The sequence below is a fragment of the Pholis gunnellus genome (genome assembly GCF_910591455.1).
Source record: "Pholis gunnellus genome assembly, chromosome: 4".
NCBI lineage: Eukaryota > Metazoa > Chordata > Actinopteri > Perciformes > Pholidae > Pholis > Pholis gunnellus.
This window is the reverse complement of record NC_136530.1, coordinates 18,012,251-18,039,069: the sequence shown is the minus strand read 5'-3', so window position 1 is coordinate 18,039,069 and position 26,819 is coordinate 18,012,251. Positions and strand designations below refer to the sequence as shown.

General features: G+C 40.1%; 2 protein-coding genes across 9 annotated transcripts in view; both read right to left on the bottom strand.

Moving 5' to 3' along the window:
- LOC306694784 (calcitonin gene-related peptide 1-like) overlaps nt 1-18,367 on the bottom strand; it is a 23,743-nt gene extending 5,376 nt beyond the window's left edge. Inside the window, exon 1 of the mRNA XM_079157795.1 lies at nt 18,300-18,367. The gene's annotated coding sequence lies outside the window, so the exon portion shown is untranslated. The remainder of the gene's footprint in view (nt 1-18,299) is intronic.
- Nucleotides 8,679-26,819, bottom strand: LOC306694783 (E3 ubiquitin-protein ligase RNF14-like). 8 transcript variants are annotated; one of them, XM_079157787.1, is made up of 9 exons: nt 26,457-26,819; nt 26,168-26,298; nt 25,099-26,007; nt 23,904-23,982; nt 23,424-23,618; nt 22,959-23,131; nt 22,718-22,826; nt 16,118-18,573; nt 8,679-8,698 (listed from the first exon to the last, which is right to left on the bottom strand). In XM_079157787.1, exons 1-8 carry the CDS (start codon nt 26,608-26,610, stop codon nt 18,377-18,379), a joined length of 1,947 nt encoding a protein of 648 aa, XP_079013913.1. In that variant the 5' UTR covers nt 26,611-26,819; the 3' UTR covers nt 8,679-8,698; nt 16,118-18,376. The 8 variants fall into 8 exon arrangements, with proteins under 8 accessions (XP_079013913.1, XP_079013914.1, XP_079013915.1 ...); XM_079157788.1 differs by lacking the exon at nt 8,679-8,698 and adding an exon at nt 10,734-15,754; XM_079157789.1 differs by lacking the exon at nt 8,679-8,698 and having other exon boundaries at nt 16,231-16,246; nt 17,587-18,573.

Here is a 26,819-nt window from a genome sequence, read left to right as displayed (position 1 = left end):
CATGCCTCCAGCGATGAGTCTGATGAGTGTGTGTGTGTTTGAGAGTGTGTTCTGAGGCCAAGGTCGTTTAACTGCTTTCTTTGTTGAAACTGTTATTTTGTACCAAGCAGTGGCAAGACCGGGAGTACCTGGTTTCTGCTATTGGTCAGTTAACGATGGGCCTCTGCGTATCTCCTCCTTATCTCCTTCAACATTTTTTAAGCTACAGAAACTTTTCAAATATCAAAATGTTCAGCTTTTTCAGCTTATTTCCGCTATGCCTTTTATATTTCTAATCTTTAAACTTTTTGAATTATTAAGCTTTTTGCAACTTTTTTTTTAATGGGTTTCTATGGAGAATATTTTCAAATACTTCAAATAATTCTTCAACTTTCAAATCCTTCTACTTCCTCATACTTTCAGCTACAGACACCATTTCAACTTTAAAATACTGAGAACATCTTAAGCTATTATTGTATGTTATCATCTTTATGATATCTTTTATAGTTTTTGAACTGTCCCATTTTAACTTTTATGATTTTTTCAGTCCTTTTCTGCCTTTATAATGGGTGTGTATTGCGCAGTTTAGAGTGCGTGATGTCACCGCTAGAGTGAAGAGCAGCTTCAGATTCTTGTGAAAAAAATATTTGTCTTTTGCCTTTGCCTCCACAATTTTCACTCTTCATATATATTTTAATGATCTTGAAGTAGCTAATCGTGTCGTTGTCATACACAAGTGACTGTGGATTCCACAGATTTACACATTTGCAGAAAATCACTTAATTGAGAGGAAAAAACAACTTTCTGCTCGATAGAGCTCAATGTTAAATCTGACCACTCATTTCTCAAAGAAAGCAGACGGTACCAGTTTTGTATATTGCGCTGGAGCTCACATTTTTAACACCACAAACATAAATAACACATCAGTGCGTTCGGCAGAGTCTTATCTTTCTCACGGTATCCATATTTTATTGATTAGTCTCATGGCGATTGAAAATCGCTGTTCACTCTAATCTCTCACACAGGTGCTGCAATCACCATGCACCCAAGCACACAGGTATTTCTATGAGCTCATTAGTGATGTTTATAAACATACAGAGGCACTGAGACACACACACACACGACTTGGAGATATGCGTGATGCTGCTCAGCCAATCAAATATGGGTATTCTGACAAGTTTCCTGATTCCAGTGAGATGTCCACACACCATGACACAAGTGGGCGAGACGAGGAAAGACTTGTTAGAGCAGGACAATAGTTGGGTAAGCTGTAAATGATAAAACATAGATCAATCTCCAAATGAGAAGGATTGCCAGCAAGATCACAGTCTTGAACCATGAATGGTTAGACTGATATAGGCACATTTCTCCCATGGACAGGTGTTAGTGAGTGAGCTAATTAGTGAACACAGTCACATGTCACTTATAGATATTAAGGGAAATATATTCAGTCCCACCCTTTCAAAATAAAAGCCCCGTAAACGAACTGTATCTTAACATGAAGCTCAGAATATGGATTGTACAGAACTGATGGGAGCGTCAGTTTCCTGAGGAGAGGAGACAGAATCTGAATTTATGAAACCCAAATAGAGGTTATTAAATGACAAACCTCATCACAAGATTCCAGTTTGAATTCATTCTGTGGGGCTTTTATTTTGAAATGGGAGGGAAGTTCTCTAAAAATATCTAAGACCTCAATGACTGTATGATAGAGAGAGAAGAGAGAGAGACAGACAGTTAGATGGACAGAGTGAGTGAGTGGCAGAGACGGAAAGGAGGTCTAATGATCTCCCATGAAAATTTCTAAGAGATGTGTTTCCACCAATTAGCTCACTCTCAAACACCTGTCCATGGGAGAAATGTGCCTATACAAGTCCAACAATTGCTAGTTCACAACTTTGCTCTCTGGCAATTTTTATTATTTGGAGATTGATCTATGTTTTAACATTTACAGCTTACCCAACTATTGTCCTGCTCTGCCAAGTCTTTCCTCGTCTCGCCCACTTGTGTCATGGTGTGTGTACATCTCACTGGAATCAGGAAACTTGTCAGAATACCCATATTTGATTGGCTGTGCTGCATCACGTATATCTCTAAGTCATGTGTGTCTGTGAGTCTCTGTTCACTAATTAGCTCAATCAGAATCACCTGTGCGCCTGCAGCCTGTTCATGGAGAAAAAGCAGGGAAACACAGCTCAAACAAATCCTCAACCCCCCATAACCGTAGCTCCTATTGCTCCGATATGAATACATGAGAGGAATGATGAGTTGAAGAGCAGATCATGTGAAAAACTTTACTGGAGCGACAGAGCCTCTCCCAGCTGTTAGCAGACTGTTTTGCTAGCAGGCGAGTGAGCTGTACCCAGCATGCAGTTCAGCGGTGTAATTTTATAAATGTAAAATTATTAGTGTTACAAATTGTTTGTGTCACAGACTGTTGTGTCGTTGTGATTTGCTCTGTTAAAGAGCATTAGTTGTGGGTTGTTCATTGTTATAAAGTAATGACCATGACTAGGGGTTCCTCTCAATACACACAAGAAAACTAGCTCCAAGGTTAACACCATTAATGGTGGACAATATATTTAACTGCCTGTTGAAGACAGACAGCACTTGATCCGGTGTATGAAAAACTCACATGTACAGAAAATTGAAACCGTTATACAAGATTAAATTCAAGAGTATGGATCTTAAATGCAGAAAAGAGAGAAGCGATATCTCAATCGAACCGCAACGATACTACCGGTAACATCGGCCTGTGTAGCTATATATTGCGACGTCTTCGGGCAGTAGAAGCCACACTGTCAAAATTTCTTGCGAAATTTTCTAGTTATATTTACTATATTAAAGTGTTGCCTTTTCTCCCCTGTGATGGAAGCTAAAAGTATCAATATGTGTCGAAAAGTTTTGTCCCAGACAACCAGTCTGCATGCACAAAACATCTGTGTTCCTGCAGCTAAACAAGAAAAGTAAGATATAGCCGCTCTAACTGACTCAGTTTGTCATCCAGATGGTGATGAGGGGAAAGTGACAGATGCTCGTCCCCAGACACTCCAGAGATCTGGCATCTCGAACAGCTCCTCCGGGGCTCTGAACTATCTCTACCACCAGCCCTCATCTCCTTCATTAGCTCCGTTTGCACATGGCTACTCACATCCAAGAGTGACCCACTCTCATCTGTCTAATCAACTCTGATATGTGTCGTCTGTCAACACTCAGGGGAGAGAGTTGCACATTTTAAACACACCCTTGGACATGTTTCAACCACCATGGACAATATCAAGTTTGTTTTTCAAAATTCACAGCTTCTTTAGGACTGCATATAAAAAGAGTTTACAATAAGGAAAGTTTAGAGCATTTACTTTCTATCAAGCACTGGCAATCAATCACGCACACAAGTATGTGACTTTGTTTTGCTTCTGTAGTTCACGATTATTAAGTTTATTTCTATGTTAAACTTCAAACATATTTAGTATAGTACGTGGCGGACAAGTGGACAAACAATCAGTGCTAAAAGCTTACACAAAGTGTTTACTTCAAAAAATCAAAAAGTCAAACAAAAAGAAAGGCTGCAAATATGGTAGAAACTATCCAACATACCTATCGATGCCATTGATCAGAATCTACCAGTGAAACAACACTCCAATGTGTGTCAGGCTTGACACAGGTCAGTAGTTGGCTGATACTAGCTTTGCCGAGTATCATTCTTGCTGTTAATAAATACTCTAACAGCTATGACTGAGTAAGCTGTTATTATCTTTCAGAAAAACACTAGATTATGTCCATTCATCAGATGGAAAACAGCCCCATACACACACGCATAACCCCCCCCCCCCCACACCCCCACCCACCCATACACACACACACACACACACATACACACATTCACAGCCCCATATATAAAGTTGTACACATTTTAAACTTCAAATAAAAAAAATCTGGTGTTTGTTATGGGAACCCATCTCTATCCCGTGCTTATGTGCCCATCCCCCCCTACATGGGTCTGTTTATTCTAGCAGGAGTATATCGGTCAAACAATGAGGCTACAAAAAGTCTGTGGGATGCGGAGTCCGGGAGGCCTATATTCATGTCAACAATGTCCAAACAACAGTTTCATTTAATTTAACGATACATTTTCAGTGTCTATTCTTTGTATATTCACAGCAGTTATTCATGTAAATAGCTTAAAAAGGTGTTAAATAAAATTTGGTGATGATTAATGTTTTTGTGTTAATGTAAGAGCAGTTAAAACAGTCAGGGGGGAGAAACGAATTTTCATCTTTATGACTTTTCCTCTGTTCATCGTGAATCCCACAACCTTATAGGAATGCCATATTAAAATAGATGGGGTAGCCTACTCCTTTAACTAAGTCTCCTGTTGGCTAATTTACATCAGGCTTTTAATAGACTTAATATATTGTAAATAATAAGATATGCATCCCAGGGGTAGTTTGTCCATATTCTAAGCTAAATAGGTATCTACATATATTATTAATTATTCTATTGGCATTTAACAGCTAGCACAAATTGTGTGCACATAGGTAGGGTGGGAGATACTTACAGTGAGACGATATAAATGTGTCAACCAGTAGAGATTTTGCCATGTCATCTCTCTTGGAGTATTGGGCTATTGTTGGCAATGTTACAAATCAGTGAGCAGGCCTGCTTTATGGCTGTGATACTTTTTTTAAAAGTATAACCTTTTGACAAATGTCTTAAAATGCATTTATCAGGCAATCACTTTGCTGGATTTGCCAAAAACACACCTCCCTGTCTGGTGAGTGTATTCATAATCAGTCTCTCAATAGATTTCCCTTGAAAAAGAGTAGGCTATATCACAACACTTATATCAATATCATTCTATAAAATAACACTTTACTAGACAATCTTATCTAAACTAACTGACAAGAGGCCCAAAGATAGTATGGTTGCAGCTTGGCAAATACCTCTGTTTGCTTAAAAGATAGGGAAAGATCACAACAAAAATAAATATTTATTAATATAAATGTTTAACCTAAAGTAGGGTTTAGCTTTGGCAACTAAAAGCACTTTGGTTTCACATAGTACCCTAATGATGTCCAAGTATAACCTTGTTAGCTAATAGGCTAATAGACCCGATTACATTGCAGTATTGATTGAAGAGTCTTTCACTATGGAACTTTTGTAAAATAATACCCTCAACAGCGACTTTACTTGTAGGCGAAGAAGCTCCAGAAAGTAAATTGAAACGTTTCAAATGGATTTTTTCTGAAACAACATAAAAACTTTACAAGAAAACATGTTGTGATGTGGTACTGCAGGAGAAGTTGAGCACACCCCTTATTCTCGGAAGAGGCTCCATATCCAATGAAAAGGCTGTGACTCATTGTGACCACTGGAGGGCAAAATGAGCGAGGTATTGAAAGTGTGTTGAGATGTCAGTGACATGCTCACCATTGTATCTCATAACAAAAGAATATCAAATAACAGTTTACAACACGCAAAGTTGCTATAAAAAAATATACTTTACGGTTCAATTATTCATGTGTCGTGAATGCAATGTGGCGTCTCTATTTCCATGATAAGTGAATATCATGAACTGCATTATTTGATGCCCTTGCTTCTCATAACACATTATATGATCCTTTTTTAAATTAATAGATAGTGCTGCTGGAAAGCCAAGTATGGCTTACAGCTTATATTACCTAATAAAACAAAAACACAGTCAGACATGAAAGCCTAATGTAGCTAAAATACAATTTATTCCGGCTTCAATTCAATTCACGATTATTACAATATTTAGAACCATGAGTACATTTGTCACTCTTGCATTGTGCACTATAATGAAATCTAATGAAGTGTTACATCAAGGCACAAGACAGCCATAGTTGAAGGTTTTGTTGGTAGTGCAGACATTCAGTATCAGACTTCCAGTTCACCTCACTCTTATGCTGATACCGGTCAGAATAATAGAATACAAGCAAAGACAGAGACAAACACATTGTCATCCCTCTAAGCTAAGGAAAATCTTTAAGATCAGTTCATTTTTTTTTCCTTGATGACGATGACACCAATATCTAGTTATTTCTCTGTTTTTAAGCACAGTCAAAGAATGAATACTGACAACTTTCTGAAAACAAGTCAGATCAGTCCATATTTGTGAAAAGCGGCCAACTATATATGTTCATCCAAGTGTTTGCAGGTAGATGATGATGCAGTCGTGTCACTCAAAGGAGGCAGTCGTTCCTAAAGAGCCAAAGAGAGGATAGAAAAAAAGTTAAACTTCTAGAAAGAAAAGCTTTATTTCATAGATTGACAGTAGAGATCTACAGAAAGTAAGAGACACATATCAAAGTTCCTTAGTTGTAAAAGACCTTTTTGGCCACAGGGATCTCTCACAATAAACACTATTTTATAAAGTTCATACACACTGAACCTGTCTCAAAAAGGACAGTAGAGTCAATACATTTAAATTTCAAATAAATCAGGTTTGATCAACGTGTGGCACATAAATGACCATTAAGAGTAACTTGTGGATGTCCATACTTACCAACAAAATTAACATAATTGATTGTTATATCTAATTTCAGGATATGTCAAATATAGGTACCCATTATAGGAATTTCACAATTCCAATTGTAATATACATAATGATACAGCTTACACAAATCTGTAAAGTTGAATGCTTTTGTTCAACTCACTCTCTTGTACTTTATCTACAGTATATGCTTCAATGAGTGCTAACATACCATGTATCTGCTCTTGTGCTCACACAGGGCCGCGCCGCTTCCGTCTGCCAAACGCCTGGGCACCCACGTTGGTGGGAACAAAGTTGCTGTGTCCCAGTCCTCCTGACCAACTCAGGAAGTCAGCCAAGCGGTGGGTTACGCAGGTGGCAGTGTTGCATGCCCGCTTCTGTGCAGTTGCATTACTTGCAAGAACGGAAAAGATAGTGAACACAGTTTATCACAGTAAGATACTCAGACATCTGAAAGACACACGTTTAACAGTATTATTTAGCATCAACAACAAATTAAACACAATGGAAATACAAAAACAGGAAATTATTCCAATAATTGTGTGTGCATTATAGTCATGCTTACCCTTTTCTCCTTTCATGTTTTATTCAATGAGTAATGTACAACCTATGTTTTCAATCTCGAATGAATTAAAAACAACTTCCATGTAAAAGATGAATTTATTAAAGGGGAACCAGGTTACTATGAAGTGAACAATAATTAGAAAGGTTTCTATATTTTATTTTATTGTACAGAACTACCTTAGTAACCCCATTTTTGGAGCTTTCAAGTCTCTGTCGAAATCTAATGCCTGCCAGTGGAAAATTAAAGCAAGGCTGTTTCTATGAAGTTAGTCAGACAAATAGGATCCACATGCATCAGCAGACTTGTGAATGGAAACAGAGCTGGATGAACGAGCAAACGTTAACTCAGACAGACAGAAGAATAGAGTGGGCTAGAAACGACAGTTTTAATTGTATGAGTTGCCGTAGTTTTCATATTGCTCAGAGAGGCTTCACTTCTTGCCAGGCGACTTTGATCCTACGTCGGTGCGGGACATGGTTTGGAGTTTGTGAATTTCCTCGAGGAATTCCAGCGGCACACAAGTGCTTAAGCGGGTGCAGCGCTTAGAAATGGATCTATCCAAGCTGTTAGGAACAGAAGCAAACATGCAGAAACAGGCTTACAGTAACTGTGGCATGCACATAAATATGAATAATTACATGCATGATGTTCTAAAATGTCATGCGTTAAATGAATATTTGAAATGCATGCTAACAGATTCAACAGGCATATGAAGATATCTCATTGTAGTTGAGTTGTGTTCAGTTTCTATGATATCTATCATGCATGTTCTCTCCTGTTCTTTGACATCATGCTCTCTTCAGTTTTATGACAAGGACACTTTCTTTCAGGCACATCATTTACTATTATACTGAATAAATGGATGGATGAATTACGAACTGCAGTCCATGCATTAAGGGATTATGACAAAGAGTAGTTTTACATGAATTTCACTAAATACCTTGGTAAAAAAGAATAAAGACCAAAGTTGGAGCTGTTGGGCTTATAAACAAAAGTGTGTTATATGTTGCTAAGATAAATAGATAGATAGATAGATACCACAGCCTTTATTAAACTGTATTATAATCAGGGTTAACTATACTACGATAATACCTACAAATAATAAAAGCCATACCTGTTTCCATCAGCTGTTTGGTTGTCTTGATCATCTGAAGTTATCTGCATGAACTCCTTGATAGCGCTGAGTAACCTTTGGGCATCATCATTCGATAGTGTGACTCCCCCTGACATTGTCTCCTTACTAGTTCTGAAAATAAACATTTGATCAAGTAGTCTCTCCGGTTCTGCAACATTGGTTTCATTCATTTAAAAAGCTAACATGAACGTAGTAGCATTTTTACATCTATAAGCTTGCAAACTGATCTTTGGGATTTTGAGGAAATTAAGTTTATAAATAAAAAAATCTAACATATTTGATTAGTTATGGCAAACAAGGAAAACTGTTCTGCAGAAATAGTTTTGAACACATTCAAATAATTAACACAATTCAAATAATCGCAATGTTTTTTACAAGGTTAATATATTTCATTATTTTTGGAATAATGCCATAACTCTCACCTGGATGGAGCTGCCTGTGAGACGTATATCTGACAACTGATCAGCGCATAGGCAAGAAGGAGATTCCAGAGTTTCATGATTCCCTGTGAAAAACACAGAATACAAACAAGGTAATCAAAATGATTGCAAGGAAAAGTTTTTAAAATGTCCACAACATTTGATTCAAGTAAACATGATTTCTTGTAGTGCCGACTTACTCATCTAGTGCATGCACTCACTGCTATGAATCTTCTCTCTCTCTCTCTCTCTCTCTCTCTCTCTCTCTCTCTCTCTCTCTCTCTCTCTTACACACCCTCACTGCTAGAGCCGCTGAACTTGCGGAGGCTGATAGAATAGTTATTGGTGATATACTGACACTGGAAGCTTTGCCAGCAACCATAACAGCAGCTCTGTCCATTAGCAGAATTAGCTGAAGCCTATCACAGATAGTCCAACGTCATCAAACCAGCAAAGCTTCATCTCCCCACTGTTAGCACCCAGTATCCACCAGTACAGGTGGCTATCCAGTCTACTAAGTCCTCACCTTCTCCAAAAACCACATCTTCTGATATTTAACAGTGACAGCATCATTTGAACAATCAACAAAAAAAACAGACTTCTATCAATACTCACCGTGAGATAATAAATCTTCTAGTAATTAAGAAATTCAATGATAGTCTCACTTGTGAATCTGCTCAGCACTCTTTACAGTGCAGGGTTTTATATATGTGATATATGTGGGCATTTTTGTGATTGGTTGACTATTGTTGGAGGCGGCTCTTGGTTTAAGCTTTCTGAGAGCCTCATTGGTGCACAGGACGTCCGTCCCTACCGGCACCCGGATAGCCGCTCCAGCGATGAGTCAGATCAGTGTGTGTGTGTGTGTGCGTTTGAGAGTGCGTTCTGAGGCCAAGGTCGCTTAACTGCTTCTTTGTTGAAACTGTTATTTTGTACCAAGCAGTGGCAAGACCGGGAGTACCTGGTTTCTGTTATTGGTCAGTTAACGATGGGCCTCTGCGTGGGTGAGAATCACTGCAGCCTCACTCTGTGACTTACACTTAGAGACATATTATGATTACTGCACATAGCATATGGTTTAAGCTTCACTAAATGTGTTTACGAATACATAGCAGTGTTTACAAATATATAGCAGTGTTTACAATATCATCATTATAAACATTGTAGAAGATGCTGTTTTTTACTGTAATGATACACACTGGCTAATGGATCAGGTAGACTACGGTACTGTACTGACTCAGTTCATCTAGTCATTATAAATACATTAAAATCACTGCCTGACTTACTATAATGTTTTATCATATTATTATATGTCTTTTATCAAATAATTCTTATCACAAATTCATGTCAACCAGCTCCAAACAATTAATTATATATAGATGTGACTGAAAACAAAATGGACGTGAAAGATTCCATCATTGCTAGGTTACATCTCAGTGCATCATTAATATACGATGATAATTTAAACATAAACAACGCCTCAGATGGTCAAGAACAGTGTTTTCTCAACTTTCTCCTGACGATTTGTTGCAAAGTTTCGCATCTACAGACGATTTGGTACATCAACAACTACAGACTCACAGAGACTGAAGGAAGAAACACAACTGACACTATGGAAAACGTGAGATTTAAACAATTTGAGTGGTTTTTATGTGTTTTAGCGTCGAGACGTTTGGCTAAAGCTAACATTTTGAGCTAGCTAAGATAACGTTTAGCTAGCTTAAAATAAGTTCTTTTAAGCTAGCTAAACTTCTATCGGTTCTGCCTTGAACACTCCCTAACTGAAACAAAAAACTAATAAAACTAATTCATATCATCATAAATATGATTCATATCATCATTATAAACATTGTAGAAGATGCTGTTTTTTTACTGTAATGATACACACTGGCTAATGGATCAGGTAGACTACAGTACTGTACTGACTCAGTTCATCTAGTCATTATAAATACATTGAAATCACTGCCTGACTTACGATAATGTTTTATCATATTATTATATGTCTTTTATCAAATAATTCTTATCACAAATTCATGTCAACCAGCTCCAAACAATTAATTCACTGTGGCTTTGTGGCACAAAGGCAGTAAAACTGCCTGTGCCAAAGCACACTGACTGTAATCCTGCGGGCTTAATTGTTGGAATGCTTTTAAGCATTCCAAGTATTGTTATCCTGTTTCTCTTTATTGTTGGAATGCTGTTAAGTATTTCAACTATTGTTATTGTTAGTGAAAGAGGACACAGACAAGACTGAACTCAAAATACTTAAAATCAAACAAAGTGTTTATTCATAACAGGAGTATTCTGACGCAGCAGATCGATACGAGCTCGGACCTAAATCAAAACTATCTGTGACAGCAAAGAAAAAGGCGCTCCCCAAGGGGGGGCTCAAAACTATATAGTCCTTAAGGGCATTTTTGTGATTGGTTGACTATTGTTGGTTTAAACTTTCTGAGAGCCTCATTGGTGCACAGGACGTCCGTCGTCACCGGCATACGGAATCCATGCCTCCAGCGATGAGTCTGATGAGTGTGTGTGTGTTTGAGAGTGCGTTCTGAGGCCAAGGTTGTTTAACTGCTTTCTTTGTTGAAACTGTTATTTTGTACCAAGCAGTGGCAAGACCGGGAGTACCTGGTTTCTGCTATTGGTCAGTTAACGATGGGCCTCTGCGTATCTCCTCCTTATCTCCTTCAACATTTTTTAAGCTACAGAAACTTTTCAAATATCAAAATGTTCAGCTTTTTCAGCTTATTTCCGCTATGCCTTTTATATTTCTAATCTTTAAACTTTTTGAATTAAGCTTTTTGCAACTTTTTTTTGAATGGGTTTCTATGGAGAATATTTTCAAATACTTCAAATAATTCTTCAACTTTCAAATCCTTCTACTTCCTCATACTTTCAGCTACAGACACCATTTCAACTTTAAAATACTGAGAACATCTTAAGCTATTATTGTATGTTATAATCTTTATGATATCTTTTATAGTTTTTGAACTGTCCCATTTTAACTTTTATGATTTTTTCAGTCCTTTTCTGCCTTTATAATGGGTGTGTATTGCGCAGTTTAGAGTGCGTGATGTCACCGCTAGAGTGAAGAGCAGCTTCAGATTCTTGTGAAAAAAATATTTGTCTTTTGCCTTTGCCTCCACAATTTTCACTCTTCATATATATTTTAATGATCTTGAAGTAGCTAATCGTGTCGTTGTCATACACAAGTGACTGTGGATTCCACAGATTTACACATTTGCAGAAAATCACTTAATTGAGAGGAAAAAACAACTTTCTGCTCGATAGAGCTCAATGTTAAATCTGACCACTCATTTCTCAAAGAAAGCAGACGGTACCAGTTTTGTATATTGCGCTGGAGCTCACATTTTTAACACCACAAACATAAATAACACATCAGTGCGTTCGGCAGAGTCTTATCTTTCTCACGGTATCCATATTTTATTGATTAGTCTCATGGTTTTGGTATAAAGGGAATGTGTTCGACAGGTAGTTTTGTTGAAAATCGCTGTTCACTCTAATCTCTCACACAGGTGCTGCAATCACCATGCACCCAAGCACACAGGTGTTTCTATGAGCTCATTAGTGATGTTTATAAACATACAGAGGCACTGAGACACACACACACACACGACTTGGAGATATGCGTGATGCTGCTCAGCCAATCAAATATGGGTATTCTGACAAGTTTCCTGATTCCAGTGAGATGTACACACACCATGACACAAGTGGGCGAGACGAGGAAAGACCTGGCAGAGCAGGACAATAGTTACTTCAGCTGTAAATGTTAAAACATAGGACAATCTCCAAATGAGAAGGATTGCCAGAGTGTGTGTCTGTCTCTCTCTGTCTGGTTATCTCTGTCTGTCACTCTCTCCCTCCGTCTGTCATTGTCTCACTCTGCTGCTGCTGGCACACAGGTGTTCGTGATTAAGGTAATCAGCAATGTTGATAAACACACAGACTCACAGACACATACATACAGTAGCTGATCCTGTCTTCTTGTTAAAAGGTGATTGTGGAATCCCACAGATTTACACATTTGGCAGAAAATGACTTAATTGAGAGGAAAACCAACTTTCTGCTCCATAGAGACCAATGTTAAATCTGACCACTCATTTCTCAAAGAAAGCAGACGGTACCAGTTTTGTATATTGCGCCGGAGCTCACATTCACACCACCAACATAAAAAACACATCATCGCGTTCGGCAGAGTCTTATCTTTCTCACGGTATCCTTATTTTGGCACTCAGACTCCTGCTTTTTGTTAAAAGGAGGCAGGAGTTTTGTTCAAAATCACTGTTTACTGTAACGTTTATTAATCAGTCTGCTTCAAACACCAGGTGCGTCCTCACCATGGCAACCAGTTACACACACGCACGCACGCTCTCTCTCTACACACACACACGACTTGGAGATATTCAGTCAAAGGCATTTTTAGACCTCCTGTCTGTCTGTCTGTCTGTCTGCCTCTCTGTCTCACTCACTCAGTCAGTACATATAACTGTCTGTCTGCCTGTCTGTTCTCCATGAACAGGCTGCTGGCACACAGGTGTTCATGATTAAGGTAATCAGCAATGTTGATAAACACACAGACACACGCGCACATACACTTCTCTCTCTCTCTCTGTGTCTCTCATTCAGTCATTCAGGTCTTGGATACTTTTAGAGGACCCCCCACACACACACTTATTCTAATGCTACTAATACTTCTACGACTTATAATACTTCTACTACAACTACAACTTCTACTACTACTACAACAAATATCGCTACTGCTGACATTTTTTAAGCCACAGAAACCATTCAAATATTAAAATGTTCAGCTCTTTCAGGAGAGGAGTGATATGACTTTTCATATTTGTAAGCTTTAAACTTTGAATTATTCAGCTTTTTGCAATCTTTTTTTAATTGGATATCTATGGAGAAAATCTTCAAATCCTCTTAAACTTCTTCAACTTTCAAAGCCTTCTTCTTTCTCATACTTTCAGCTACAGACGCCATAGTTAAACATTTCAACTAGAAGGGTTTTCAGCAGTGCAGTTTAAATGCTTTCAGGCTACAACATTTTTCAGACCGGTATTCTCCCATTTCTGTATTTTCAGCAATTTGTAATCTTTAAACTTTTTGAATTATTAAGCTTTTCGCAATTTTTTTTGATTTGGATATCTATTTTCAGCAATGTTTTTGCAATTAATTTCAGCTTTCAGCATTCCAACGCATTTTCAGCAGGAAATGCATTTTCTAGTTCTTATTAAACAGCCTGCAGTGGACCTTGCCTCACTTACTACTCAGTCGTAGCACCACCTGTGCTTCCCGTTTCTACCTTCGTTACTATATCATCACTGTCACCATCATTCAACCTCTAACCTGTTCTGTTGTGACTCTGCTGTCAGCGTCTCAGCACCTCTGACAAAATCATGTCATAATGTAAGCAATTGGGTCTAAAGAATGATTTCTCACTGTGCTTTGTGTGTGAACACTGTTGTAGGAGTTGACTATATGAGCTATTGTATAAGACTGAAACATGGAGAGCACAGCTACTCTCACATTTATAAGATGTCTCATGTTGTTTTATAGTAGTCAAATGGTTGTTGTTGAGCGCTGTTGCAGATTTAGCCGTGTGTCTATGTGCATGTACATTTAGATAAGTCGTATTCATTGTATGTGTACACACTTGCTGCGGTCGAAAAGTCCAAAAATGACCTCCCAACGTCTGTTCCTAACCACTTTTCACTGACCTCTAAGGAAAACGTCATGAGGTCAAGGAAATAATTCATGAGGAGTTAGGAAAAGACAAAGGTGGAGTTTACAGAATGTGACTGTATTTCACTAAGCTACATAAGGATGATACGACGGCGGCAATCACTGATGTAGGTCTAACGTGGCAATTCGGTTCGGTTATATTTTGCTTTTTAACAGTTTAATAATCTATCATAGTCCGAGCTTGTTTTGTTTTTTACGGACTTTAATGCCTACTTGCTGTTAAATCATGCTGCTGTATGTACAAATGTCCCTAAACCTGAAGGATTACATGTGTTCTGATGTGTGAAGTAGATAAGGTTGTGCAGACACAAGTACTGCAAGATCTTAAAGAAACCCTGTTTGTGGAACAGACTAGGATGGTAAAATGTCCTCCTGCTTGTGCTGTATTGTGTCATCAGAAGACTGTTGAGGGCCTCTTACACTCTCCTCACTGCAGGAGGAAGCATCGAGCATCCTGTGGTCCCCGGAAATGTCTTCTTGAATTTTGGCTAACTGAGACTAGACTGATGAGCTGAGCATGAGATTAAATTGCCTCCTATAGCTGATAAACCTTTTCTGTAATAGCATGGCAGTACCTCTGGGTCCACCTTCAGTAGAGTAGTATCCAAGAATAGCAATGGTTTTTTTCCCTCCATCTTTCATCCTTCAATGTTTTTTTTTGTGTTTAATTTAATTTTGTGCTGGGTTTTCTCCAGCCTTGCCTAATGCAAAGGCCAGCACTCAGGATGAAATAAAGGTTGATCGATCCAGCCTGCAGATATGAGGCCCTCAGGGTTAAAGTGGGTCAATCCAACGGCCCCAGTGCAAGACGCCACATGGGGTGTCATCAGCCCTGCCAGATGCAAAGGCTACCATGAGGACCACTGGTCCTGCTTCGATGTGGACTCACTGGTTGCTCCGATGACATTTCCGGGAGGATTGATCCAACCAGCATGCATATACGAGTAGATACCATAGAAAAGCCCCAGTGCAAGACGCTACATGGGGTGTCATCAGCCCTGCCAGATGCAAAGGCTACCATGAGAACCGCTGGTCCTGCTTTGATGTGGACTCAGTGGTTGCTCCGATGACGTTTCTGGGAGGATTGCCAGCCCGTCCCATCGTAGAGTCAAACCGAGTCGCTCTCTTCGGACCGCCTCGGCCTCTTCGCAGCAGGCTCCTCGTCGTCGTCGCTCTCTTCCCTATACGTCGTTTTGTGGAATCGCTCTTTTCGGACCGCCTCGGCCTCTTCGCAGCAGGCTCCTCGTCGTCGGCGCTCCCTTCCCTACGTCGTTTTGTGGAGGAACTGAGGCCAGAAGTTGAGGGAGATCCAGGAACCACTGCACCCGTGAGCTCTTCAGAAGAATTTTCCAAGGAGAGTGGCCCAATGTCTTCAACATTTAGCATAGGGATGACAAGTCCGACAACATCAATCTCAGGGTCCTCCTCCTCTTGAGGTAGCCCATACCTTTACCTGTCAATAATACGCTCAAGAGCAGCTTCAAAAGCATCATTATCAAAAGGTTCAGTGGGATGAAAAGCAGGGGCAGCGTGAGGGAAAGCAGGGGCAGCGTAAGGGGCAGCGTGAGGGAAAGCAGGGGCAGCGTAAGGGGCAGCGTGAGGGAAAACAGGGGCAGCAAAAGCATAAGGAGCAGCGACAGGAACAGCGTAGGGAACATCGTAGGGAACAGGGTAGTAAACAGGGTAGTAAACAGGAAGAGGTACATAGCCTTGTTGTTGGAACTGCAGCTCACCGTCAGCCTCCTGAAGCCTGTCCACATGTTCCGCACCAACAACGCCAACCTCTCCCTCGTCGTCCTCGTAATCAGGAAGGACCGGGTCGTCGGGAGGCCTCTCGGCATCAGGGCGTCGAACGGGGCGGACTGAGGTAGGAATAAAAACATTTTGTGAAAAAAAAAGTCACATCCACACAGCCACAAGCCACCAACTAACACAAAGCCACCGCTAGTCGGCTTCAAAAGGCAACTATTTCAGTATTTATCAGGAGCAAATTATGAAAATGCCATTTCCATGTGAGATCATGGCCACGGTCCAAACTTATTCTATAGGGAAAGGCCAGTGTGCACATTATCACCAGCCGAGCACTTTTAAAAAACGCTCTTACATTTGGAACTGGATTCAGAAAACGTCATTCACATACACTAATATAATCAGACAACATTTGCCCAAACTATTTTCCACTCCTCCATAGTGTATATGCAACCTTGTGCCGTAAGAGATGTGTTGGTAAAAGCTGTTGTCCGCCATTGTACCACGCTGTACACACTGCAAAATACTACACACAAATACTCCATCATGCTTATAGCATCTGTTTCGTCACTTAAAGAACATTTTGACCGGGGTGCTGTGCAATAAACACATGTGAAATTGTGATGAATGGATCCAAATCATTTCCATTTGTTATCGTTTGTTTAAAGAGCACAGTAGCAGTCATGAAGGACTAAAGAGCTAAAGTGATGTGGAGTTGTATTCAGTCAGATTTAGTTATTTGGCATACAGTACTTTTGTCTCTACTTGGTGAGGGAAGAATGGATCAGTTTAACCCTTGTTTGCACAACACAATTCTACATAACAACCCTTATCACATTGTATAGCCGTAATAACAGTCAGACTACTCTATTATAAGTCAGAACAAAGTGTGTTGCATCATAGTTTGGACCTTGTGGTGATTCTGACTCTATTCAGTGAGAGATGACACTGCCTCCAAGACTATCTAAAGTTTCCAATAAACTGTGAAAAACACTGAGATGAAGCCAAAAGGTTTGATGCGCAGAGACCCGAATATCTTAAAGTTAGCTCTCAAATGTTCCTTCTATTAGTTCTATCGTTGCCATGGTGCCAGAAATATTATTTTTTGAGCGTGTCTCTGAAAACGGCATAGGCGCCATTTTGTTTCTGAGATTTTCAACGCAAAACTAGAAGATTTGATCCCCTCAAACTAAAATAACGGTGTTTTCAACATGTGTTAACACATTCCACACCTATTTACAAGAAAACAGTCCAGTCTTAACATATATAAATGTGAGTGGCCTCAAAATCTGTGTTTTTCTAATTTGCTAGCTTAAATTCTGAACATTCTTTAGCTTAATATTCAACAATCTAACGTAATTAAATGCACATTTTGTACTGAAATGATCTTTTATGGAGTCCAGGAACATTAATAAACACATTTGGCATGAAATAAAAAAAAAAAGACATGTACCTTGCTCCACCGGGGGTCCACTGGAAGCCATTATATCCAACAGGTGGGGTTTGCTGTAGGTATTATGCTTATGCTGTAGGTTCGCCAACAGTTTGTTCTCCAACAGTTTGTTCTCTGATCAGGTCTCTGAGAGCTCAATCGTCTCGGTGCCACAGGTAAACTTGTTTAGGTTCAAGTGCAACTCAGAAAGGCCGTTTCTCGATGACATCACTATTATTTGGCCACGCCCCCTCCACTTACGCAGGAATGCGTGTGTGAGAGAGATTTTATTTTATAGTTAATTGAGTAAATGTAAATAGTTTGGACTGTGTGTGTGTGTGTTTACAATAGGTGTTTCCATAAACCCGTGATGTGTGTGATGATCTGTGATGACTTCACACCATCTTGACCCAGAGCATACATACAAGGTTCAACCAAGAATGAAACATGTCAGCAGTTTCATTTGTGAATCACTGCATGCTTCCATCAACATCATGCGAAGATTGCACAATTTATAAATCCCAAATGTATTGCATTTAATTGCTGCAAAGGCCACTGGGATGATACCGAGCAGCCCACGGTCACCAAAAAGCTTCGTGAAGCAATAAAATCACAGTTTTATTATTGAACTGTTATTAATATTCACCTTTATATGCACATAGTGAGAAGATCACTTTGTGGTGCATTTTGCGACATATTTCTAAAAACAAGGGACATTATGCCATGTATGTTACCTGACATGTGAGTGTTTGTGTGCAGCTCACAACCGGAGACTCTCTGCATCCTGAACCTTGACGTCGGTGTCACCGTGTCAATGTCCCTCTGCTCCTTCCGCGCTGGTTCTTTGCCACGGTGATCCGCTCTTCTTTGTCAATGAGGGCGCATGTGACGCGACCGATTTGGCCAAACTGGAGTGGGCAAAGTTCCGAGCCAACATCTTCACACAGAACATGTGCTCTGTATTTCTGGGGCAATCCCGAGCAACTTTGCACTCGCACTTCTTAGATGCTGTGGACAGACATGAGTTAACGTTAGGAAAATAATTTGACGTAATATACGTGATGTCATCAAATAGTCAAACCTCATTTGTGTTCATTAAGTTGCCTTTTGAAGTTTAATGCTTAGATTTGATTAATGAAGAATTCATGCTGACTCGATTGCAAGTTGAAGATATAATCAACACCCGATGTAGAAATGAAGGGGTCATTCTAAGCTAATGAACACGATTTTTAGTTTCTGGTGATTATACACTAATAAAAACATAGTTATAACTATTATTTTCCATTTCTTCCAATGAATCCCCCTAAATCCTACACACTGGACCGTTAATACATTTATAGGGTGGGGTCAGTGACTTTCTAGAATCTCATCTGGTTGCCTCACATTTGCACCGTAAAATGTTATGACCAGGACCCAGAGGACTCGCAGCATGAACCTTTGTTCTATGGCAGCCCTCAAATGTGCCAGCTATACGTTAGAGATTCTCAATGAAGGCGTCTGTGAGTCCAGATGATCCTTGAAAAAAAGCTTTTCTGTGCCTTTGCACTCAATCTCGGAATTCATCTAACTTTGTTATTCTTTAAAAAAAATGTACATTTATAAAGTAAAACTAGCAAGCAGGTATAATGGGGTCCAAGCACCCGAAGCAACCCAGAACATACGTGCACCTTACTAAGAAGATTGAAAAACCAAGAGCAACTCTAATTTGTGCTTAAACAGAAGGTTTAGGATGCACTTGTTAGAATGGGTTTGATGCAGTTCATGTAGTACGCTTTCACAGGAAACCGTGGACAACGATGTATCATCAGATTTTCACCAAATTTAGCATGAAAATACTGAAGGATTACTGGATATGACTTCATAACATGTCATACCGCCACCTAATGTCAGATTTAGTACGGGAAATGTGGGGTACATGTGGAATGAGCATACCAAATGTGTGTCGTTTGGATTATGTATTGGTGACCTATAGCAAAAATCTCATTAAATATTCAAACATGTATGAAAGCAACCCCTTTTGTTGGTTTTCAATCAAGTTAGTGTGACTATACTGGTAGACAAACAGGATGGGTATGTCAAATTTGGTGACATTTGAACAGTGTGTGAAATACTTGTTGGTAATCGGGGGGGTACTCCCTACAGTGTATAATATAGGCCCACAAGATTCCATTGATGCAATAAACATGACATGCACAAACATGTCATAGACAAATTGATGAAAGTACAGAAGTCTTTAATCTTGTGGATACTGTGGAAATTGAAGCACAATGATGGAACGTTTAAAGGTTTGTAGGACTTGATCCGACCCAAAGATAGAGAAGTCTGTAGTCAGTCAGTCAAGTCTAATTACAGGCAAGAGTGAAATAAGCTTAACGTGCTTCACATGACATAATAAAAACATTGTTATTCTATTTCTTATTCAGATATTTATTTCACCTCTTGCTCTCCATTTAAACATATAAGACAACGGCATTTACCATCCCAGTTCTGATTATTTATCAAACTATGAATTCTTTATTGACGTGACCAAGAGATATCGAGACCCAGACTAAACTACATTTAATATTTATTGTATAATGACTCAAATAAAATGTGAAAGACTAACATTTGATTAAATAGGATCAAAAACACCCATTAGTTGGCGATCATTGAATGGAGACCAAAGAGAATGCAGGAAACAAATAATCACTTCAAAAATATGCCTCTTATCAAGCTATTAATGTCTTTGAGTCTGAGTCCTTAGGTTGGAATATTCTCAGATTTCTTTTGTTTTAGGAAAGTAAAGCTGTTTCAAATGCAATTTGTTTATGCTGCAAGTAATGTGCTGTCCTCGTGCTTTCCCCTTTATAATATTTCCCCTTTACATTTTTTAATTGAAAATAAAATGAACTGAGGAAACAGTTGGTACAGAAAAAAAGTTTCTCTGAAAAAAACAACATGGGCATTACAAATGATTGCATTATATTCTGATGTATCTTTATTGTTGGAATGCTTTTAAGCATCCAACTATTGTTATCCTGTTTCTCTTTATTGTTGGAATGCTGTTAAGCATTTCAGACAGGTAGTCTCCCATTTCTGTATTTTCAGCAATTTGTAATCTTTAAACTTTTTGAATTATTAAGCTTTTTGCAATTTTTTTTTTTTTTTAAATTGGATATCTATTTTCAGCAATGTTTTTGCAATTCATTTCAGCTTTCAGCATTCCAACGCATTTTCAGCAGGAAATGCATTTTCTAGTTTCCATTGTATGCTACTTTATACACCACCACGTTTTGGAAACCAATTTTGTTTTTACACTGCTACCTTTATCTGTTAGTTACTTTGCAGCTTCCGATTATCATTGGAAAAATAAATAAAGTAATTAATAATGATGTATTATTGTGGAATAAGTTTTAGATCTGAGTACTTATTCCACCACCAGATTCAGACTGTGTTGATATGATAACTATTTGGCAGGGCTGTTCCACATCATTATTGCTTCTTTTATACTAATTGCATATTTTCTTCTTAAAAATCAGCATTTATGTGCATTGTCGGGTATTTGTTTAAAGTGCACTTAAAACTCAAACTGAACTGAACTCAGCATACCATGTGCAACATTTGTTTACGTCATCCCCTCCATGGCTGGTGGCCAGTGGGTGGCGGTAAAGGTAGCTGAAGCATCAAGTTGGGTACTCTAGGCCCTTTTCTCAGAAGCCTTTTTGACATGTCAATTGCAGAGTAAACACAGGTGTAATTAATCACATTAATTATGGCCCTGTTGCATTTAGGTGGTATCTAGTCCTGGTATTGTGCACGCTGGCTCACTGGAATGACCGTGACACACTAAACAGAATGGGACCATAATTAATGTGTATCAATTAAACCTGTGTTTACTAGGGTTGGGTACCGAAACCCGATGCCAATATGGAACCGGTACCTATACGACCGATACCTACCGGACCGAAACGCAACGCAGATTTCGGTGCTTCTTTTCGGTGCCTGAGCCGATTGAAATACTTTTTTTTAACACTACTCTGATGACTCCGTCCTGGCAGCAGGTAACGATAGCTACCGTTTGTATAGCTACAGCAGCTAGCTAGCCATCAACCTTTTAACAGAGAAAATGCCGAAAGGTAAACGGTCAAAAGTGTGGCTGTTTTTATTTTGAAAGTCCGTTGCTCACTGGCAGCGGTGGAGGAATGGAGACTACTGGACATCGCTGCGGTAAAGTTAGCAGACACTCAGGTCTCCGTGGTCAACTCAGCAGACACTTAGATGTTAGTGACCTATACGCTGAAATTCACGGTAAACGCATTCAAACGGCACAGATCGGGAGCGAGCGAAGGACTTTTAAAGTTAGCGGAAAGATTTAACGTGAGACAACATCCGGTTTCTTCAGAGGAACATCCGATTTTCAGAATAAGATGCCAACAAAGTATGAATTAAATTCACATTAAGTATAAAACATGCTACCTGCATCTCGTGAGTTAAAGGGAAAATACACCTACATTGTGCGTAAGTGTCTATTCTTTGATCGCTGGGTAACCATCATCACCTCTGAGTTACAGCATTATATTGATGAACAGTAGAGCTGCATTCACATGCTCTGTCATGAAGACGACACACATTTAGATGAAACGTGCTGAAACATTGTATTCCTGTTGCACAGCAGTGGAACGTTTCACATGAAGTCACACACTGAGCACAGATAGTGAAGAGATATAACTGCTACTGTGTAAAGGGAATACGGCTGTTAAAAAGAACCTTATTTGTTTAAAGTGTTTGCAAACCAAATGTTATTGCACTTTTGTTCATATAGCAGTACTTTTAAAATAAAAGTGCACAATACACTACCTTTGAATTAATTATTGAACTTTGCCATAACAATGAGATTAATCGCAAAAATTCCATGCGATTAAAAATTGTAATCGTTGCCCAGCACTAATATGTATAGTATACTTTAAACAGTTAAATATATTGTTAAATTTGACTTGGCAATAAAAAAAGTATCGGTTCAGGCACCGTTTAGGCACCGGTATCGTTTTAAAAGTATCGTTTTAGCACCGGTATCGGAAAAAACCCAAACGATACCCATCCCTAGTGTCTACCCTGATGTGACATGTCAAAATGCCAGCTGTGAAAAGGGCCTATTGGTAGGCAGAGCAGGCACCGTTCTCAAAGTGTTTCCCGTGATGAAATGTTCCCAGTCTGGTGAGGCACATCCAGCAGAACATCTGGCTGCACTGACTGCACGTCATTACGTTACATCCTCCGTTCTTCTACAACACAACAACAACACACGCATTACCAAAGACGGTGGTCTAAAACAGTCCGAGCATTGTAATGCGTCTGTAAACACATGCTTGTCTGTGCTCATGTGTATTTGTGCAAATAGGTGAAGAACTGAATACCTGTATATTCCTGAAGCAGTGAGGACAGTTCTTACTATTGAAGGCCATCCAGTCTTCACTCAGACACTCCTCCACAGTGCCCCGCATTATACTGCGGCCGTACCTGGTCTCCAGGAGGCGCTGCCTCTGCTTACTGCCACTGGCATAGTCGTCCCACAGAGCCATCAACCCCTCTGAGACACACACACAGAGCACTGCTTCAGATACACATCTGCGTCCACACGAACCAGTGGTGGAGGCACACTAAAGTACTGTACTTAATTACACTTTCTTTTTTTATGTCTCTTTCCTGCGGCTACATTTCACAGGAAAAATTGCGCTTTTGACTCCGCTACAATTATTCGACAGCTTTAGTTACTAGTGATTTTACAAATTAAGAAATCTGCATTCAACATATACAAGGCATTTTGTTACAAATCAAAAGAACACAAAAATACACCCAAGCAAACACGCGTATGCTTGTACCTTGTGACTGTGGCAGGTCTGCATTGGCTTGCTGTGCTTCCTGTATTTTCTTTTTCGGACACCCATCTGTTCCATGGTAGGTCTTCCTGCAACTGACACAGAAGGCAAAGCTGCACACAGAGCACTGGGCTGCAGCGCTGGATTTCTCCACAATGACGGCCGAAGCACAGAAACGTCGCGGACAGTACACCACATCTACGGGGAGGGGAGGAAAGAAGAGACATGAGCAGAGACCCCTCCATGAACTTACTGTACAATTAAATTAGTTTTAAATAACAAGAACATGGCAAAAAAAATGTTTGTCACAATTAAATCACATGCTTGAATTAAAAAAAAACACATTTAAATACACTCCTGCAGTGAATCTATTCAATTCTTTGACTTCTCCAGGGAAACTGCTACATCCTTAACTCTGGTGATTGTGATGTATAAAGGTTTTGAATACATCCTCAGTTTAACAAGAATACAGGGGAAACATACCAGCCATGCAGTCCAGAGTAGATTGTAGCAGGAGACGATCGTAGCGGCTGAACAGCTCCTCCCCTACCAGACACTTCACCTACCAAACAGGGCAGACATTTGTTGAATGATGTTGGTATTGGTGTACAGTATCTCTGCATATATGCAGAAGTAACAAGAAAATGCATGTGAGAAAAGCTAAAGGGGCGGATGCAGAAATTAAAAAAACAGAGATCACATCCACATCTCCAGTGGTGGACAGTAACTCTTTTAACATTTTCTCGAGTACTATACATTGGAACAGTTTTGAGGTACTTTCTGTTCTATGCCATTTTATACTTTTACTCCAATACATTTTACAGGAAAATAGTGTTTTTTACTCCACTGTATTTATTATTATAGTGAACTAGTTGCTTACAGATTTAAAATAATGACACAAAACACGTCATCTTACTCAATATGATGCATTGTTTTAGATGAAAATGTCCACCACAATGTATAAAGTAGCAAAGACATGCGTCAGCAGCATTAGAAGAATACTTTTGATGCTTTAAATACATTTAAATAACACCTCTACACTGTATTTTCAATGCAGACCTTTTACTTGTAATGTATTTTCAAATTGTAGTATTGCTACTTTTACTTAAAAGGGACAGTGTGTAGCATTTAGGGGATCTATTAGCAGGAATGGAGCATACTATCCATAACTATGTTTTCATTAGTGTGTCCCCTGAATATAAGAATTGTTGTGTTTTAGTTTACTTAAAATGAGCCCTGCATACCCGGCTGCGGGTCCTCTTCACAGAGTCCACCGTGTTGCACAGCCATGTTTCTCCAGCAACCCAGAACGGACAAACACAACTCTAGAGAGCCTTTCACGTTTCTACGTTACCTGAAGGCCACTGTAGTCCTGTGACATGCTTGTGAAACCCTGACTTCCATTGCTCCTAAAGTAGTGTTATTATGGTAAGGATAACCTCTGAGCTTGACCAACGGCGTTAGCACGGTTTTGCACTCAGCGGCATCAGTTGGATGCAATCTGCAACCACACCGCTAGATGCAACCAAATCCTGCACACTGTCCCTTTAAGTTAAAGATCAAAGTATTTCTTTCAGCACAGTTGTAAAAGAAAACTCATTTTGCAATCTTCCCCATTATCCTAAAGTCCCCGTCCTGTAGTTGGGCGGGAGAAGAGACAGACAGATCGGCACCGTACCTGTGAAGGTGTCGGGGTGGCGGAGCAGTCTGCCTCGGGACAGGTGACACCCTTGACGTTGCCCTCTGTTATCTGGAGCGTGCAGAACTTGGTGAGACAGGCCTTGCAGAAGATGTGGCCACACTCGGGCAACTGGACACAGTCTGAACCCAGGAAGCCCACAAAACACACACCACAGTCAAACACCGTGGCTGAAAAGGCTTTCTGCGTCTGAGACGCATTGTGGATCAAGAGCTGGGACAGGAGAGTTTGGGACGGAGTTAGCGAAAGACCCGAGCGCGCTTGGTCTTCATTCTGAGGGGATTCTCTTGGGCGGATGGGCAGAGAAGCAGCTCCTTGTTCACTTTGATCCAGCGGGACTGAGGAGCCAGGGGGAAGTAACAATGAGGCTGACACATGCCCGTCATTTAAGAAATCTTCTTGGCCACTTTGATCTGACGAAGCAAATGGAAGATGCTTTGACTTGCCTGCCAATGAGGACAGATCATTTTGGTAGTCGGCTTTAAACTCTGAGGTTGGGAGGGTCTGCTCAGCCTCCCTTGGGCCTGTGCTGCTCCAGTCCGAGGTCGAAGCATCTTGGCCATCAGCAAGAATCCCTCTCGGATGCTCAACTTCCAAGGATGGTGCAGAGAGGTCTGGTTTACAAAGGTCTAAGACAGCACGACTGTGGCTACATGTGGCTCCTGACTTTGGAATGTGTTGATTGTTCTTTGGTTCTGAGAGTGCAGCGTTTACTGAGTCCTGGCTACCGTACTGGGTGCTGGGTTCATCAGAGGGGAGCTCCAGCAGAGTATGGATGTCCAGCAACCCGAGGGCATCTTCTTTAAGAAACTGCACCCAGGTGAAGAGCACCACAGCGCCCCCCGTGGCCTGGTAGAGACTGGTGAGCTGAGCACCCAGCGCAGAGAGCTGTGGGAGGTGAGGGCAAAAGGACTGATGTAATCTTTATTGACCCTCTGCAACCTGCATTCATCTCTCTCTCTCTCTCTGTCTGTCTTTGTGAGCCTATAGGCAGGTTGTAAACAATAATGTTTTTATTTACCCACATTGCCTGGCTTCTATTGATTACCTGTGTATGTGTCAGCCAGCTGCAGGTGAGGGAGAAGGAGGGAGCGGAGGAGGACGGATAGAACTCAGGTAGTTCAAAGGTCAGAAGCAAAGGTGGAAGGAACGATATCTCATACTGCCTCAGGGCTTCACCTTAGGAAAAACAAAAACAATAAGGCAACATGACCAAAGTAAGTTAAATATTCAATTCCAAAACATTTCCGCATTATTTATCACGCTCTCACACATCATCCACACGCTTCTGTTCATGTCAATAAGGACATAATATGTCTCTAAACAAGCTTATTTACCTTCTTTCAGAGTCACCGTGAAGTCTGCAGGGAGCTCAACAGATACTCGGATTTCTCCGGCAGATTTCGATTCATCCCGGAGGAACTCCTCGGAATCAAAGATACTCTGGAGGGCGAGCAGCTCGTCTTCCTGCTCCTCCATGTCCGCGTTCATAGCTCCAGTCACAACAAACTCCACTCCCCACTCGCAGTGTCAGAGAAGCCGCTCGTTAGAAGAATAAAATACAAGTCTTTTCCTGCTGGAGTTTTCTCCGCAGACGTCTGCAGTTGTTGCGGTGCTCTTGACTGCTCGAACAATCATTTATATTCTTTAGTGTTTGTTAGAGATACTTCGGTTTATTGAGAGTCTGCGTGCCAGCCTGC

Bases quoted from the DNA above. Each gene is read 5' to 3' on its own strand.
- LOC306694783 (XM_079157787.1), bottom strand. From the start codon at position 26,610: ATGAACGCGGACATGGAGGAGCAGGAAGACGAGCTGCTCGCCCTCCAG. The intron at 26,299-26,456 runs GTAAATAAGCTT...GTTTTTCCTAAG, and splicing joins CACGGTGACTCTGAAAGAAG to GTGAAGCCCTGAGGCAGTAT. The intron at 26,008-26,167 runs GTAATCAATAGA...CACCTCCCACAG, and splicing joins GCTGGCTGACACATACACAG to CTCTCTGCGCTGGGTGCTCA.